Below are 18,777 nucleotides of genomic sequence, written 5' to 3' on the forward strand. Positions count from 1 at the left end.
ACCTCAAACTTACTTTGAAAGTGGGAAGGACAAGCCTGTAGTGGAAACTACACCTACTGATATCATTTCTTCTCTTTCAAGGCTGCGCAAATTGTGAAATGTAAACCACTGCTCATGTTGTGTAATGTCTGGTTTATTAATATCTGTGTTTAATAAAACATAGACACTTTTGAGAACATTGGGCATTCTGCCTGCTTTAGGGTGGGTGAACTGCTTGTTTTTGCTGTGCTGCTGTATTGCATAACCCGCCGGATTTGGGTTGTGGGAAGTGAGTTTACAGTTACAGTTCAACTCTTGTAGGTTAACACAGAACATCTCTGCCTCAGTCAGATAGACATTTCAGTCTCAGAGACTGTTTTAGGAAGTGACGTTGCCCTGCACCATCAGGAAACTGAGTCTTTCTTTTAATATGTGTGAGCCGTGGGCTGCAGATCAGGCTGGGAGCTAAATATACCACCGAAAAGTCAGAAAAACGGCTAGATTGTAAAGATAAGGATAGAGGTAGATGCGTGTAAAGGTTATACTTGGAGGACTTGAGTACAGCTGGATGCCTCTCATTAAGCTATAAGGTGAGTTATTCTATTTAAAAAAATAGCCTAGGTCTTAATTTGATGGTGGGTCAAATTAAATGCTTAGTATGCAGGCATTATTTATAAGTGAATCTGTGAAGTTGTAAGGTTTTGGCCTAGTCACCCATAGACCTTAGGTAAAGAAATGTAAACACTGTGTTTAAGATAAATTGCCATTTTCATTTGTGATATCTTTTCAGTAGACAGAAAAATGCAAATTTAACATGCATGAAAGAACTGTTGACACAAAGCCTTTTTTTAAACAAGGAAGTTGGGCCAGAATTGTTCCTCTAATGCTACATGGTGAGACTTTGGACCTGGTGAATTCTGCTGGTGAGAAAGCACAGTTTAGTTGTCCATCAATGAAAACAGCCTGTCCATGAGCTATCCTCTGCGCCACTCGGCCACGCATTACATTTTAAAGACAGCTTTGAAAAGGTGGTCAGATACATAGAAGAAAGACGGTGAAACATGTGGGTCTGAGAAGTTTCTAGTCGATGCCGGCCGTGACTGTGACTGTGTACTCTGCTGACACATCTTATCAAGGTTACTTGGGAACAGTGGCTCTATTCATGCTTTAACTGAAAGCCCATCTTTCTGGCTGCATCACTTTAGTTTCATTTCAACATTGGCGAGTTATGTTCTTCTCAGTTTTTATCATGTGTTTTAGAGGTGTGGTGGGTGCAAATAACACTTAAGCCTGACGTCTTGAAGACACAGGTGATATTTCAGTTTTGGTCAGTTTTTGACATTTTTTATTAATATGTGTGATATCTTTTTTGCAGGATAGTCTGGCTGCTCTGCCATGTGTGAGGTGTTGATTGTGTACACAAGTGAGACCCAGGACTGGGCCAATTATCTGAAGGTCATCCTGGAGGCGTCACATCATTTCCCTCAGGATTCTGTAACTTTATGTTATGTGGATCAAGAAAGACCATGGCAAGAAGAGGACTTCTCAATTTTTCACTCCAGCAAATGCATCTTGCTTCTGCTCTCAGTGGCATTCTTAGAAGTGTACAGCAAGCCTGAGTTGCAAGGCATCTTCGATGCGGTTCTTCAGCCTCCCTGGAAAGTGGTAGCGTTTATGTGTGGAGTGTCTGAATTGGATGGTTTACAGGACTACTTCCAGCATTGGGACAGTTGGCAAAAGCTGGACTCAGAGGATGATCCATCAGAGTACGTCTCAACAGTCCTTCAAGTCATTGCTGAGGGTAGGTATTCTTCATCTTCTATAGTAGCGGTATGCTGAGAGCAGTATTAGCCATTTGGAGAGTGGAGTGTTGTACAATTGTCGGGTTAGGGGCTTAGGAGGGGAAAATGCTATCAAAAACTATGAGCACAAATTTTATTCAACATTTCACACACTGAAGTCAGTTCAGTTGAATCGGCTAGTTTGACTACTGTTCAGGACGTACTGTCAATATTCATGATGTGCTCATAAACGCATACGAATGTGTGTTATTCAAAATTTAAAACACTTTAAATGACTATTAAACAAGCATGTCATTGATTTGATTGTGTTTAAACAAACGTTGTAAATCTCTCTCATAACTGACCCGCTTACAATTATAATACAGCATTGTAAAAGAGCTGTGACAGTCTTTCTTATTAACACAATTAACTTTAGCATTGTATTCATGGTATTATTACATTAATCTCATTGTCTTAGACCCTTAAAACCTTGTATTAATTTAATACAATACTTTCTTACATTCTTGCCCTTAATACTGAAAGAAATTCAAATATTAGGTGTCCTTTTATTTTTTTTGCCATTAGCACAAATGAAGTGTCTGATCTCTATAATATGGTTCTACAACAGGTCAATGTAGCGCTATATGGACATGGTAGTTCACATGTCAATGCATTTAAAAGATTTATATATATAAAAGATTTATATATATATATATATATATATATATATATATATATATATATAAGGCAAATTTTAAATGAAAATTAGTTTAGTAAGAATATTGGGAGAAGGAGCACGCTTACAGAGACGAAGCACGGTCTCATATATGTGGTTTATTCAACTGCTGATGGACTAGAAATACTCAGAACCTTCATTTGCTTTCAAGCACTGATATCGCAGCAAATAAAAATATACATTTATTAATTACAAATCAAGAATGGGTAGATCTGGGCCATTTAATGTGTCAAAATAACCATGTGTTAAATTTTTTAATAGTCAAAATGACTGCCTCAGTCCTTCTATATTTTGTTAATGTGCAGCCAATGTACTTATTTTGCACATTGAATGTCTTCCTCAGTGTTGTTTCAAAATAGTGTCTGGTCATGCAAACGGTCAAGCAAGTGTCACGCTTAACACTCTCTACCATTTAATATCAACTGGGCCACTTGTGTCACTTGTTAGGAAACAACATAGAGACTTAGAGACTTAACTCCATAGAATGCAGGATTAGTGTTCGGTTGTTTATCTAGAGTCTTACCGTTCAGTAACTACACCATTAAAAATGTTTCTTTAGTAGAGACAATGGTGTTATATAGAACCATGCCTGCTGAAAAATAGCCATTGAATGTGTAAGTGTTTCATAGCCTGGTTAGATGGTTCTCCATATAAAATAAACATCACATATAGATTATTTTAAGGAATGCCACCAAAATAGGACTATATAGAACCCTCTTTGCTTAGACTGTCTTATGATTGATTCACTGTCTATATTTACAGAGGTAGTTAAATGTGGGCAATGTAGAAGAGTCTTGTCCAAGGACTTTGGACAAGTATTGGTCATGGTATAGCACGTTGAGTGTGCCCAGGTGGGAAATTAAATCCTGGGGCACCCACTATGCCACTACACCAGGCCTCTTTAACTCAGGTCTTAGACAGATGGCGTTGAGCATATTTTCGCCATACCAGGTTCATAAGACGTGTTTGAGTAGGGAATTGTGCTGGACTATAGCCCTCTTGACCCATGCGCTTTAACAACTACTATGAAACTGACATATGAGTTGTGCAGTCATAGAAGTGAGAAACTGAAGTGTGAATGCACATATGGACTCTCAGAGTTTAATAGTGTGGGTGTTGCATATTTTCTAGTTGAATCCAGTCCTGTCAAGGAAGACGTTACTGGATGTGAAAACCAGCAGAGGACTGTCTATGAAATTTCACCACCGGTACAAAACAACAACCCGATCGTTTCAAAGTATGACCAGACTGCTGCGGAGTATGGCCTAACTACTCAAAAGTATGGCCTACCTGCTTCAGAGTATGGTATAACTGCTTCTGAGTATGACCTCAATGATTCTGAGTATGACTTAACGGCTTCAGAGGAGCCTGAGAACTTAGATCTGTCTCAGATCCAACCACTAGAAGAAGATCCACACTTCCCAGATGAAATCCCCACACAACCTGCGAGTATAACTGAAGTACCATCAGAAGAACAGACCTGTCTTACAGTCCAGCCACATAGAATACTCTGTGGGGTAAGTGTTTTAGGGTGTGTTTAAGTCATCAGCTTTTTAGGAGTGTGTTTGGTATCATTTTAGTTTTAAAAGGTTTTTCCTACATTTTTAGACTCGGGTGGACATTTATATTATCATGACAAACAAGTTGGACAGTCAGGCCAGTGTGGAAGTGGAATTTCATTGTGGACGTTCAGCAAAACGTGTGCCAGGAATTCCTGTGAACGAGTATATTGTCAGAGCTCAGTCACCTGGTGGGTTGAAAACTATTTGCGTCAGATCAGAAAGAGGAACTTCTTTTTTAGTTCCTCTCTGCAGACATGTCAGCCTTTAAATGAATTTGCATCTTAGTAAATGCAAAGACAACTGGATTTTACGCTTTAAGCGATTTCAAGTCAAGTGGTTTACTGCCTATATCAAATTCTACAGTAAAACTATACAGCGTTTCTGCTTTCAGATATGCCAGCCGGGGCTGTATCACTACATCTCTATAGTAACGAGTCAGTGATATGTTCAGCAACTGTGACATACTACACAGAAATGGAGGAAATTAACAGCTATCTTGAGAAAGTGATGGATCCCATACAGTTTATGTGTCAGGTAATGTTCATTCATCATTTTCCATCATGCCTGACCTCCATAGGTTTTTCTTTTTGGAAACCGACACAGTAGCAAGTCCGTAAATGCCAAATAGTAGAATTTAATGAAATGAAAGTCCATGCGCTGGCTGGGGGTGTCTAGGAGAAATCTGGAACCAAGCTTTGTTCTTGGGACTAGATCACAAAATCAATCAATGAAAATTCATGCTACGTTTTACTGTATTTATTTTTACCTGCATCTGTTGTAATGTGATCTGGGGTTTTTACAAACATTATTACCAAGTTAAATGGATCAGTAATAAAATAATAAACAATGTGCTCAGCTCCCTAAACTTTCACACTTTTTATTATAATTATTTTTGACAGTTTTTTTATACTTTATGTGCATGTATTCTCTATTCTGGATAATAATGACTATTTTGGAGATGTTTTTGCATGACAACGACGATATATATGCTATTTCTTTTTCAGGCATTTAATATTACATCAAATGCGTCAGAGGCACTGGATGACTTGTTTACAAAGTCATTCAAAAGTCAAATGCCTGCAAATGGATTACAATTGTTGGGAATTAATCAGCTTGAACAGGAGAATACATTGGCAAGTAAGACACGTTTGTTTTGTGTGTATTTAACATTGCATAGAATTTTCTTAATGAAGTTGAACTAGTACAGATTGTGACGCCATAGGGAAGCATTTAAAATGATGTCAGCAGAGTGTGTTTCTGGTATCAGTGCACCAGAGAAACTGAATAACCCATGAATCACAAGTTTCTCTCTTTGGACATACAGATCAGCGGAACTTGGAACTCCCGACGTTGCTCCACTTTTCTGCAAAGTACGGGCTAAAGAAACTGACTGGTGTGTTGCTGCAATGCCCCGGGGCCCTGCAGGCCTACAGCGTAGTGAACAAGAATGGGGATTACCCAAACACACTGGCTGAAAAATGTGGCTTCTCTGAATTGAGACAGATCATGGATAAATATGTTGTAAGTTCCCAGCATTTGTCTTGAGTGTTGTATGTGGTCATGTGATCATTTCTCATATTCTGATAGCCTGTAAAACCTCATTCCGTACAAATGAAAGTTTTCTCCAGTGCTAAAAATAGTGGCATTCCAGTTATCCTGAAGAACCTTGATCAATAAAGCCAGTTTGGATTTGTAAAGCCATCTGTGACCGCACAGTTTAATTCACAGGTTTTCATTAAATAGAAAACATAGAATCGTAGAATCTGTTCCCCTCTTTTGCTTTAACGGCAGCGTGCACTTGAGCTTGAACATGCTTGAGCAGAAGTTACTGATGAGTAGATAAAAAACATCTGAGACACGAGCTTCAGTGGAAGGCTAAAAAAAAACTAATCTTTTTGTACAGAGGTCAGAGTCACATCACATAAATTTGAATTGTGACCTAGAAACAGCGCCTCACTGAATAGAGAGTGTGTCTCTATTTTACTTCTCATAATTAAATTGATTTTCTCATTTATTTCTAATTTACTACCCAATTTGAATGGCCTATTACCCAACGCCCGTTCATGTGAATCCCCCCTATTACTAGCAATGCCCTCAACACTAGGAGGGTGAGGACTAACACATGTCTCCTCCAACCCATGTGAAGCCAGCCACGGCCTCTTTTTGAACTGGAGGCTGGATGACATTGCTAGGCAGTCAACGCGTTTAATTGCTTCCCAGATTTGGGGAGAAAGTGCCATCAACCCACCCCTGAGGGATCATGGGCAGTTGTGCGCTATCTGACTCCGGCTGCTTTCTAAATTTTGTTTATTTCCAAGTTTAAATAGTGTCAGATGTTTGACCCCACTGTCTTGTAAGCATTATTCTAGCCTATAGGTGATCACCAAACAGTGTGTGAATAGTATCTAATGACATGTGTTCATCTTAAGTAAATGAGTGAGTTTAGGCTTACCATTAGGATCACCAGTCCACGCCATTAAGCTGCAGTGAATCTGATGTCATTTGTGTTAATGCTTTTCCATCCAGGAAACAGTAGATTTCCCTAATATAGAGGAATCTGTGGCAAATCCAGAAGAAACGGACATCTATGAGCCAATGTCAAATGCTCCACAAAATTCCCTGCCACAGTTCTCCCTTCAAGAGGACATATACGAGTCCATGATGGAGCTGAATCCGGACATGCAGTTGTGTAAGTCACTCTCTTGGCTCACTGATGGAATTTTATATCCACAGGAGAACTGTGAATCTACCATTGTCAGAAATGTACCTAATTGCTAATAGTCTGTGTAACATTAATCTTTGATGTGATCTTACAAGAATGCACTACAGGATGCATCAATATTTTACTACGACCGAATAATAATAAGGAAAAAATGACTATACTGTGTCTAGCAGTGTATCACACTTACTTAATGTACATTTTCTTAATGAGAATTAGTAACATGTAAAAACAGGAGACAGTGTGTCACACATCGTTCCCATTTCACTGCAGATGAGGACTTGGAGAGTGCTTTAAATGCGTCTCATCCAGAGGACGCTTTGAGAAAATTCTTCCAAGGTAAGAAGCACAAAGGGTAGACATACATTTACCCAGTCAGAGCTGTTTTGAGGAATTTTAGAAGACCTTCTAATGATGTTTTTGTTGTTGTCATAAAAGTGTGGAAGATCACTTTACATTAATGATGCCTTATTTTGAATGCATGTGAACTCAAGAGACTTCCGTTATACAGCACTTTCTGTGGGCAAGTCTGAATTGCACATACACAGATGTGTGATATAATGTCACTGTGGCGAACCACTTACACTTGCCGTTTTAATAAATTTTTACATTTGCTTTTAATCATTTAGTTTTTTACTGTGGTTCTTATCCACAGTGACTTATTAACACTTATTAACACAGTGGCTTACTACCACTTTAGAAGCTGCAGCGATACAACTGGAAATGCTACAAGAACCACAGCTTGATCTAGTTAAATATACTATTTTTATATATACTAAAAAGAGAGGAAGCATGAATAAGATTGTATAAGCACTTGAGAAAATTATACTTTACATAGGGCTATTTGTTTTTCTGGGCAGTAAGTGTTATTTGAAAACTTCTAATAATATAACAATAATATAATAATAATTATCCATGAGGAAAGATTTACAGTTCCTATCCAACACTCAGTCCTTCATTAAAGTAAATCAGGCAAGCTACTGGTGGAACTGAATAAATCCAGCTGAATAAAAAAAGTGTTTGTGGAGTTCAGAGACGTCAGCAACCAAACCTGTATTCTTCTAGCTGTGTTGGTCTAACCAACCTACATTCCAGTAATAGCTTTACTGACTAACAACACAATCTGACTGTTGGATTGATGCTTATTTGTATTTAATCTAAAGTATTTAATCTAATCTATATAGCTTTTATTGTGTTGAGTAGTTCTCACTTGATAGCTCACAACAATATTACATTTCTATATATTTTATATATATATTTACAACAAATATTTTTATAAATTTAGTAGATTATATATATTTTATATAAGTCTTCACTCCTACATTGCTCCTGATTGAGGCACAGTTCTAATTTAAAAATGTTGTTTCTCACAGAAAAACCAAAGAAGTATTCAGAGACTGGTGAAGAAAATCTGGTGAATAATGGTTACTCTGGCACCTCAAGAGCTGATGACACAGAAGAGGAAAGTGCAGATATCTATGCAGAGGAGGAGGACCCGTATAAGATCTGCTGTCCAGATGAAATCTATGACACTGTAGATGAGCATGAAAGCTCTGCAGTTCTAAATCGTCCACCGGCCCCCATTCCTCGGCCGTCCATGGGGGTTGAGCCTGAGGGAGGCCAAACGTACATTTCCACAGGTAGAACTCCCTATTTCTAGTTTCTGATTAATGTCAGTGGTTGTGGCATATGATACAGTAAAAAAGGCCATTTAACTTATTCAACCTTCTTTAACATGTTTCTACAGTGTTCTGCTCCAAGGACTCAGTTTATTCATTAAACAACCGGACAGAGAAAAGATCTACTAAAGGTAGTGTTTTTTTCAAGCTTGCATTTAAGAAAAGTGTGAAAATATTTGTTTAGTATTTGCCCCTAAAACTGCAGGGGTACATCGTTTTTTATTTTGTATTAGGCTAAAGATTTAATTATTAGGCGTGCAACTTTAAATGAATGTGTTAATCAAATTATGAGGAATAAATTATAATTAGGAAAGTTTGTGAATTTTAAAATAAAAAATAAAACAAAATGTTATATTTGCCCAGAAAAATGATTAGAATTGTAGATGGTTCTAAAATAACAGAGACAAGAGTGATGACATAAATAACATAATTTATGTCAAGTCATAATAAATTAATATGCAAAACTATGTGTCTTTCAACACTATTGATCAAATCCTGATGCAGATACCTGGAATGAAACATTATATTATAATTTCCAAAATATATTAAACTTTCCAAATGTAATGTTTGACATATCGATTAGAGTAATTAATAGGGTTAATTAATTCATAGTAGATACTAAACAAATCATAGTGGAAACGGAATTATTTATAGTGGACATTGGATAACTGGATAGTGGACATTGGATAACTCATAATGGATTCCAAAAGGTTTATAGTGTATACTAAATAGTGAATACTGAATAATTCATAGTGGATACTAATTTTTCAAGGTGGATACTGAATAGTTTATAGTAGATGATGAATAATTAAATGTCAATGCCACGTTGTCAATGTGGATACTGAATAAATAATAGTAGATACTAGAGGATTCATAGTAGATATGGAATAATTTATAGTAGATACTAAATTGTCAAGGTGGATACTGAATAATTCATAGTAGATACTGAATAATTCATATTCACATAGATACTGAATAATTCATAGTAGATACTGAATAATTCATAGTAGATACTGAATAATTCATATTCACATAGATACTGAATAATTCATAGTAGATACTGAATAATTCATAGTAGATACTGAATAATTCATATTCACATAGATACTGAATAATTCATAGTGGATACTGAATAATTCATAGCAGATACTGAATAATTCATAGTGGATACTGAATAATTCATAGCAGATACTGAATAATTCATAGTAGATACTGAATAATTCATAGCAGATACTGATTAGGTCATAGTAGATACTGAATAATTCATAGCAGATACTGAATAATTCATAGTGGATACTGAATAATTCATAGCAGATACTGAATAATTCATAGTGGATACTGAATAATTCATAGCAGATACTGAATAATTCATAGTAGATACTGAATAATTCATAGCAGATACTGATTAGGTCATAGTAGATACTGAATAATTCATAGTAGATACTGATTAGGTCATAGGAGATACTGATAAGATCATAGGAGATGAGTAATAAGTGAGTGAATAATTCATAGTGCATACTAAATGACAGGTCTTAAAACTGAAGCTCAAAATAAGCCTAGGGTTTAAAGGGGGGAAAACAAGAGCTGTACCATAGAGAGTAAACTATAACGTTTATATTTCTATAACGATTAAATTCACAGTAATGCAGTATTGTTTATAGATGCTTAGACTGTTAACAGATACAAAAACTCAGCTGAGAAATACAGTTTAAATCTAGAGTAATAAGGATGCACTGACAAGAGTGAGGAATTAAATTTTATAGTTTAAGTGTTAAACACTGCATTGCTCCCACTAGGGTCGGTGTGGCCAGTGAATGATGGCACTCTCAGCAGTGCGCACGACCCCTACGCTGGCATGAAGACTCCAGGTCAGAGGCAGCTCATCTCCCTGCAGGAGAGGGTGAAGGTGGGAGCGCTGACTGTGGAGGAGGCAGTGCAGGAGTTCAAGGCCTGGCAGTTTGACCAGGATAAACGCTCTCAGTCTGTTCGCTTTCAGCAGGTACTCAACATCAGCAAATGTTTTATGCCCTTCACTGCACTCTTATGGGTCAATGTTTTTATTAGAAGGAGGCTAAAATAGACATGAATGAATGTGTGTGTGTGTGTGTGTGTGTGTGTGTGTGCGTGTGCGTGTGTGTGTGTGTGCTCCTGTAGGACAATTTACAGCGGTTACGGGACAGCATCACCCGACGGCACAAAGAGAGAGGAAGAACTGGAAAGTTAGAGGGTAAGACTTTCATTTCATAAAACAGCTTAACTTTACATTCCAAAAATTATAAAACAAGATAATCAGGTATAGCACACTTTAAAAAAAGGTGCTTGGGACCGGTTTTGCAGACAGGGATCAAACCTAGCACGCTGAGGAAGGCCTGTGAGACAGCAGCACAGGTTTTACACAAGGAGGGAAGCCTGTTTACTCATTTTCTATCAGATATTAAAGCAAGTCATTGTCTATACTTTCACTTTTAATAGAAAATGTACATTCACAGTGCTGGGTAGTCCAGGACTAGGCTTCCAGGAATCTGTACTTGTTCTTGTTCAATATAAGTATGGAGCTAATGTAAGAGTACATATCATGAAATCTTCCAAAGTAATACTTAAGTATAGCAACAAAGTACAGCCATTCAAGCATTTTTCCCTCTGCTGTGTGTTATAATACATTGCCCCCACATGTTGCTTAAATCTACATATGTGCAGTAATCCTTTTATTTATCATATGTTAATAGTTTAATATTACAATTGTGTATAAAAATGCTTTACAGTATTATGTGATTCCTTTTTAATGTAATTTGTTTGGCAGATTCACATATAAAAAATATATATATATTTTTCTGTTTACTTCCTATGCTAATCAGAGCTGGAGATAACTGCCCCAATGCAGAGGAACCTTTTGTGGGGTTCTCAGATGAATGTGGAGTGTTCAGTGTATGAACCCTCCCCTCGCACTGTAAACCAGCCATCTCCAGCCCCCTCCAGGCCCCCCCAGAGAGGAACTTGGCAGACGGGAAGTGCCTCTAGCACATCTAGTGAGTAAAAAGACAACTTGCGAATCATTTCTCATTTGGTTTTGCCTTTCTGTTCGGATTAATCTATATCAAGCTTTCAAGCTCTGTAAATCTCTGTCTGCATCTCTACTCTGAGATATGAAGGGTACACAGGGAAAAGTACAGAGGAAGTGTACTTAAGTTAAAGTATGACTACTTTATCAAAATCTTACTCAATTAAGAGCGGGAAAATAGAGCCAAAAGTTTAGTTGAGTAAAAATGAAAAAGTATTTGAACAACATTTTAAACACAGTCAAGCAGCTAAACGTAAAACACAAACTGTTTCAAGAAAGGTCTAAAAAAAAATGTATAGTGTACATTTTCTCTCTTTAAAATACTGCATAATTTGAGCTTGCTGTAATAGAAATATTCCATTTAAGAAATGCTTAAAGGGCGATGAGGATACTTACATCTTACCTTACCTTTTTTCCAACCTCTGTTTATCCTTTGTAAGAAAAATGAGCTCTGTTCTGATTGGCTGTCCTGCATTGTGACTCTTTCATAAGCACTAAGAGTTGAAAAACTGAGAAATGTAATATGAATGGATGTTGCTAAACTATGGTAGGATGAATAAGAGGAGATATGTGATAGATATGGGCTAGTTCTCATGATGTCAGAGAATCATATATGGACTGTATGGACTGGAGAGGAAGGTACATTTTGAAACTTTACCAGTGTTTACATAAACAAATGGCTTGAAACATATTTTTCTATGATGGTGCTCTTTAAGTAAAGCACGGATATTCTAATATAATTCTTGAATGTAGTGGCAAAGTGCAGTTACTTTAATATTTGCGATAACTTCTGCAATCATTTCTTTCATTTGCTCTCCGCAGAGCTTTCCTGTTATGTCTACACTCCAGTTATTGAGCAGGAGAAGCAGAATTGGACTCATACACTTATATTAAACATTGTTTAAAATGGTAAAATATAAATAAAGTAAAGTAAAAAGTAAAGAAAAAGTATAGCTTTCACATTACTGATCCCTGGAATGAAATATAGTCAGTGAGTGGGTCTTTAAATGAACTGAAACAGTTTGAATCAGTACATTAGTAAACTCATGATTAGTACACTTCTTTAGACATCAGCTTAGTCAGTCAGAGACACAAAGTGAGAGAGATAGCAAGAGACTCTTATGTATCAAAATCCCAATACTCTCGATTCAATCTGAATGTTACATTCTAGTTTGTTAGCATTGCTGCACTCTGTAGCCCAGGCTGATGTCTCCACTTTATGAAAGACTTTACTTCGCTAAGACTGAAACCACTTAAAATACAAAAACTGGGCACCTTCACTGTTTGTGGTGAATGAAGCTGCTGACTGCTAAAAGAAACTGCAGTGTATCCGCAGTGTGGTCATATCCACTTCTCATCATTAGAGCTCTAAGCACTTGATTTAGTGATTTAACACTGCTAAACACTACTAGACCAGTTTCCCAGAACCGATTGCATTTGACATCTAATTCTTACTTACATTAGGTCCATGTTTTGGAGTGCAGCAGGTTGAAAAGTGGAATCCTCTCGTGTTTCTTCTGTATTTCTGAAATCATGTACATTTAAATCGCTTTTTTAATTCAGTAGGTTCCTATTTGCTCGTGGCTTTATGCAAGTATCAAAGCCAGTGAATGAACCAGTAATTTATGAAGATAGAGCACCTGAATTGAGCTTCATACTACAAGCTATACACTTATCCAATATAGCGCCGCGGAGGTGGCAGCCTGTTGCAGCATCTCCTGCTCACTTTTGTGTTTTCTTAACTTTTTTCCTATTTTTTTTTTCGAGTTAAAAAAGTAAGATATTGTGAATTTCCCTACTGTGGGACTAATAACGGATTATCTTATCTTGTCTTATGTATTGTTCTTTCTTTCTTTTTTTCTTTCTGTCTTTCTTTCCTTCAAAATAAACACACAGAAAACATACATTAAGTAGACAGAATTTGCTGTTGGTCAGTAAAGCTATTAACATGTTGGTTAGAAAACCACAAGTTAGAAGAACTCAACTTTAATTATTACTTCTAACTGTGGTCTGCTAACTGTGGTCTTCTAACCAACATGCTAATAGCGTCACTGACCAACAAATTCTGTCTACTTAATGTATGTTTTTGTGTGCTTATTAAGCAACGCATCAATTATGAACCAGCAGCTCACCTTATTTACTTCAATAATGGACTGATTAGATAAACTAGGTACTGGATGGGAACTAAGAGTGATGGGCATCCTTGAAGAGAGCATTGGATATGGCTAAGCAGACCTATTGGCACCGATTCATGTTTTAAGAAACGTTTAAAGACTCTTGCTTTCAGTAGAGTCTGAACTGTGATGACGTTGATTATGTTTTAATACCTTGCTTTTGTTTTAGATTATTTTATTTAATTTACTTTATATTCATTTATTTATTTCTATTTTGTCTGTAAAGCATTTTGTGAGATGCTCTGGAAAAGTGCTATATACATAAAGATTAGTTACTAATCTAGAACACTAGCACACAGACCAGTCAGAGTGTATTGTTAATTTATATATTTCTTTTTATTCTAATGTTTTATCCAAAACGATTACTGCCCAGATAAATAGGCATAATTTTTTTAGCTTTTGACCACTACTGCATGTTGGGGAGGAAAACCATGCAGTGAACTTTCCAGTTAGGGAAGCGTAACTGCTATAACTGCTTTCCACCCATGTGTAAATGTGACGTCTGTGACCTCAACAGGTAGTAGCAGCAACAGGCTGAGCACGCTGAGTACCATCAGCTACAGCAGCGGAGCCGACGGCGAACTGGAGGTGAGACAACGTAATCTCACTGAGCACTTTACTAGAAATAACTGTACACACCCAAATACATGCAGTTATCTAATCAGCCTGTTGTATGGCAGCAGCACAATCCATAAAATCCTGCAGATTTCAGGTAATGTTCACATCAACCATCAGAATGGGAAATATGTGATCTCACATTTTGAGCGTGGCATGATTGACGGTGCCAGACAGGCTGGTTTGAGTGTCTCTGGAACTGCTGATCTCCTCTGATTTTCAGCACTACAGTGTCTAGAGTTTTCTCAGAATGCTGTTATAAAGGAAATGTCTCATTGATGAGAGAGGTCAGCAGAGAATGGCCGGACTGGTTTGAGCTGACAGAAAGGCCACAGTTACTCAAAAAACACCCTTGGTGAATAGACGAGCATTGAAGTATGTCAAACCACATTGGACTCCACTTCTGTCAGCTAAGAACAGAGGGCTGAGGCTGTGACCCTTAGTATAGTGTAATTTCCACAATGTCTCCCAAAAGGTAGTTTATGGACCAAGACATTAGCTCTTTAGCTGTGTGACAGTATTGTGCAGTGTTAGTAATACATGTTGCTGGAATATGGTGAAAAGGGCATTAACAACTAATGGGAGCTTCTGCTTCAACAATTTGCACTGTGCACAGACAAGAATCACCACACGCTTGTCTCAAACCATGCTGAGTGATCCACTGATCTCAAATAGACTAATGTAGATTCTGACACCATATTACTTGCTGTCTACTGAACAAAAGTACATAGCATAGATGCAAACAGCAGCAGTCATATTGTTTGGTCAAGATTTTGGTCCTGCTTTGGTCCAACCGTGGACAGAAAACAGAAGTTATATCACTTGATATTCATTTGAACCGCAGTCTTTAACTCAGGTAAAAATCTGACTTCCTGCATGTTTGTTTTTCTGATCCTGTGCGGTTGAAGGAGCCTCAAGAGGTGGTTCCTCCTCCGCGTCCTCCCCGCCCAGCAGTAGAAGCTCCTCCCACTCTCCCCCCACCCAGAGTCCCGCGCCGGCAACCTGAACGGTGAGTGACAGGATTGCAGGCCTTTTTAAACATATGAGTTTGAATGTACAGATTAGAACCATCTCCACCGCATTACACACATGCTGAAGCTGCATTTGCCAGAATCAGAATCAAAAGCTGAATCAGAATCGATGTAATTTTCTGGAACTCTCCATCTGAAGGTAGATTTTAAATGATCAGACTCAAAATTAAGAGGGGAATTTATTGTGTGCGTCTCAACATGTTCTTACAGTGGTCTACAGGCGCCTCTGTAAGCGTTTTTAGAAGCTACGCAATGAGCGGAAACAGAGAGGATGTGTAAAAAAAAACACACACACACAAACCTGCAGACAAGCCCCTTGAAACAGCGGCCTTTAAACGAAAGAACAGGACAAAGGCAGGCTGAGAAACTGAGGCCCCTGAGAACTGGATGTTATTCTGTATGCACTGTAGGCTAATAGAAGTTTTGTGAAAATGTAGTTTGAAGAAACAGTAAAATACAGTGAAATACTGTATGTGTAAGTTTTCACACTCTGTGCTGCAGGCACGTGACACATGCTGCTGTACAGAGAAAAGTCAGGGTTGGTTTGTAGTCTTCGTTGTGTGGCAAACCAAGATACGAATGAGAAACACCTCCAACCTCAGATACAAAGCGAGCAACTTTGAAGTGAAACTGCACAGCAGAACTCCTACAGCACCTCATTCACCATTAAACTAATGTAAATGATGGCTTACATTATGTCATACTGCTCTTATGCATTAATGAGCACAGATCCTCTGTCAGCTGAGTTGTAAGGAGCGGAAAGAAGATCTATGTTTGAGATCGGGTACAGTGACATCAACTTACTGTTGATGAAATTCAGTGATATATGGTTTGGTTTATTTATCTCAATGAACATAATGTAGATAACAAACAACACAAGAAAGAAGCAGAAGAAGTGGAGGAATGTAGATCTAAATTGTATGGCCTTGGCATTAACCATGGTCTATTACTGGACATTACAGTAGCGGTATCGGGCTGATAATCAGCTGAAACGCAACACTGAAACAGCACACACTTGCACTGTGTAAGGACATGTCGTTATCTGTTAGCTGCAAATAAGGTCATGAGTTGTTCCTGTGTGGAAGAAAAGTAGCTGAGTATTAAAACTAGCATGATGGTCCAAATTTGGGTGCTAAATATAAAGGAGTCTAGTGGGCAAACAAATAATATGATTTGATCAGCCATGACAAATTCAATATCAGAAATGTGCTTCTGTAGTCTAGAGTTCAAATTAGCCTAGCATCTCTCATTTTGAACTAATAAAGCACACGTTAGATAACTGGTTGGTGTAGCATAGTAACAACACCACCTTCCCTACAGTAGGGTAGGGAAGACCAAGGGTTTGATTCCCTGGCTAGGCAAACACACCATGCTACACCAATAAGAGTCCTTAGGCAAGACTACTAATGCTACTGTTGCCTACCTGTGTAACATGATTCAAGTGTAAGTCAAATGTATATATTAAGCAATACTGATAAATAATCAATATGAAAGTATTGGGACACCTGTTCATTCACGGTTTCTTCCTAAATCAAGAGTGTTAAAAATGTGTATCCTGCCTTTGTTGGAGTAACTGTCCCTACTGTTCAGGGAAAGCTTTTTTGCTAGATTTTGGAAAATTGCTTTGAGGCTTTGGTTGCATTCAGCCACAAGAGCATTAGTGAGGTCAGGATGTGGGATGATGATTATCACCCCACCTCATCATTCCCAACTCCCCAACTCATCCCAAAAAATATTGGATGGAGCATCAATCCGTCCAGAAAACATAGCTCCACCTTTCCACAGGGTGGTACTGGAGTACTGGGGGCCTTTATACCTCTGTAGCCTATCCTGGCATTAGGCATGGTGCCAATATGTTTATGTTTATCTGCTCCAGAGAGTCCTATTTTATTGGCAGTATTTCTCTACAGGGACTAGACTGGCTGTGTCTGTGTCAACAATGTGTGCAACGTAATGTAGTTGAATGCATTCATTAGAAGGAGTGTCCACAAACATTTTTACATGTAGTGTTTATATAGTGTAATAGTATTCATCAATATTTTAAAATCAGGATCAAGATTAGAAAGTGAAAGTGCTTTGGACTTTGGTCTTTGCTGTGACACACTACTTACTTCTTACTACGATATGAGATATTTAAGGAGTTATATTTCATATTTAATCGGAGCCGCAGTGTGGTAGAAAAGGGAGTGCTACTGAGTCATAAGTTATCTTGGATTTATTTGCCAATGTTTTAAATCTGACATAACCCCTCTCCTCCTTTTTACTCCCAGGTTTCAAGAGAGCATGCTAAACGAACGCTATGTGTCGAGTCCAGCTCGCGTCCACCCTCACACCCCTCCTCAAAGACCCATCCCTCCACCACCTGTACCACGGCGGCCAGTGTGATCACCATCTCATTCTTACTTCTTTTTTTTTTTGTCAGTTATATCTATCTTGTGGAACTCTGTACACATTGTGGACTTTTCACAACAAGGCCGTGGACTGTGGAATTGTCTTCATGACTGCCCTCTTGTGGTCATGATCTTGAATGGAGAAAATGAGACTTTTGTAAATATTCTTCAACAAAACAAATTGATTTTGAAACAATTGATTTTCTGAGACAATCTAATGAATCTAAGTATCATCATGTACTAAACATTTTGAAATAGTAAGCACATAAATTAAGTTGATAAATCCATATCTTAACACATTAACATTGATTACAAGTTCTGACATTAGCTAAACCGTTCTGCACGCAACAGGAATTTTGGCTTGTTTTGCCTTTTTAGGCTCTTTACACATGTAATCCATATAATTGGGCAGTGGTGGCTCAGTGATTAGAGCACCGGGCTATTGATGGAAAGGCTGTGGGTTCGATACCTGGACTCACCAAGCTGCCACTGTTGGGCCTTTGAGCAAGGCCCTTAACCCTCTCTGCTCCCTGGGCACACAGCAATGGAGTATGTGTGCCCACTAATGGGCATGTGTGTGTCCACTGCATGTGTCCAGCACAAATGGTAAATATGGTTGTCTTGTCTTGTTCATGGCCTCATTAGCAGCATGTAATGGTTAATACAGTCCAAACCATATTCACCCTAATATCACCTGTTTTGTTTGTATTTATTTGCACATTAAACTTCTGCTTTTGCCCTTGTGTGGAGTGGAGTGGGTGGGGAGCTGGATTTGACAATGCAAAAGTAAAGTACAGAGTCGGAGGCTGCTGAGAAAACTTATTAGCTTGTTCTATGCAGTGCCATTCCAAAGAACTGAAGGTAGATTTAAGCTTAAAAGACAACAGAATACAAAACAATATGAATTGGACTACAGAAATCTTAGCTGAGTGGTTTATCCATAATGTTAAGGGGGGTTCATGACATTTTCATCCACCTTCTGAGCTTAATATGAGTCAGTGGAGTTAACCTAATAGACTACAACCATGTCAGTGTCACTGCAGTGCTGAGAAT

At 38.0% G+C, this 18,777-nt stretch overlaps 1 protein-coding gene across 3 annotated transcripts; it reads left to right on the forward strand.

Moving 5' to 3' along the window:
- The first annotated feature begins 402 nt into the window (after positions 1-402).
- Positions 403-18,460, forward strand: pik3ap1 (phosphoinositide-3-kinase adaptor protein 1). Of its 3 annotated transcripts, none has more exons than XM_072677054.1 (17): positions 403-569; positions 1,355-1,780; positions 3,628-4,013; positions 4,105-4,246; positions 4,450-4,592; positions 5,063-5,195; positions 5,383-5,579; positions 6,585-6,747; positions 7,051-7,116; positions 8,151-8,417; positions 8,525-8,587; positions 10,253-10,455; positions 10,611-10,683; positions 11,312-11,482; positions 14,206-14,276; positions 15,212-15,312; positions 17,605-18,460. In XM_072677054.1, the coding sequence occupies exons 2-17, from the start codon at positions 1,375-1,377 to the stop codon at positions 17,717-17,719; spliced, it is 2,700 nt and encodes an 899-aa protein (XP_072533155.1). In that variant the 5' UTR covers positions 403-569; positions 1,355-1,374; the 3' UTR covers positions 17,720-18,460. The 3 variants fall into 3 exon arrangements, with proteins under 3 accessions (XP_072533155.1, XP_072533157.1, XP_072533156.1); XM_072677055.1 differs by lacking the exon at positions 403-569 and adding an exon at positions 997-1,115; XM_072677056.1 differs by lacking the exons at positions 3,628-4,013; positions 4,105-4,246.
- The last annotated feature ends 317 nt before the right edge of the window (positions 18,461-18,777 follow it).

Source organism: Salminus brasiliensis, chromosome 4, assembly GCF_030463535.1.
Source record: "Salminus brasiliensis chromosome 4, fSalBra1.hap2, whole genome shotgun sequence".
Lineage (NCBI taxonomy): Eukaryota > Metazoa > Chordata > Actinopteri > Characiformes > Bryconidae > Salminus > Salminus brasiliensis.

Coding starts and splice junctions, on each gene's coding strand:
- pik3ap1 (XM_072677054.1), top strand. CDS start 1,375: ATGTGTGAGGTGTTGATTGTGTACACAAGTGAGACCCAGGACTGGGCC. Junction 4,247..4,449: donor TGTCAGAGCTCAGTCACCTG/GTGGGTTGAAAA, acceptor TTCTGCTTTCAG/ATATGCCAGCCGGGGCTGTA. Junction 4,593..5,062: donor CCATACAGTTTATGTGTCAG/GTAATGTTCATT, acceptor TTTCTTTTTCAG/GCATTTAATATTACATCAAA.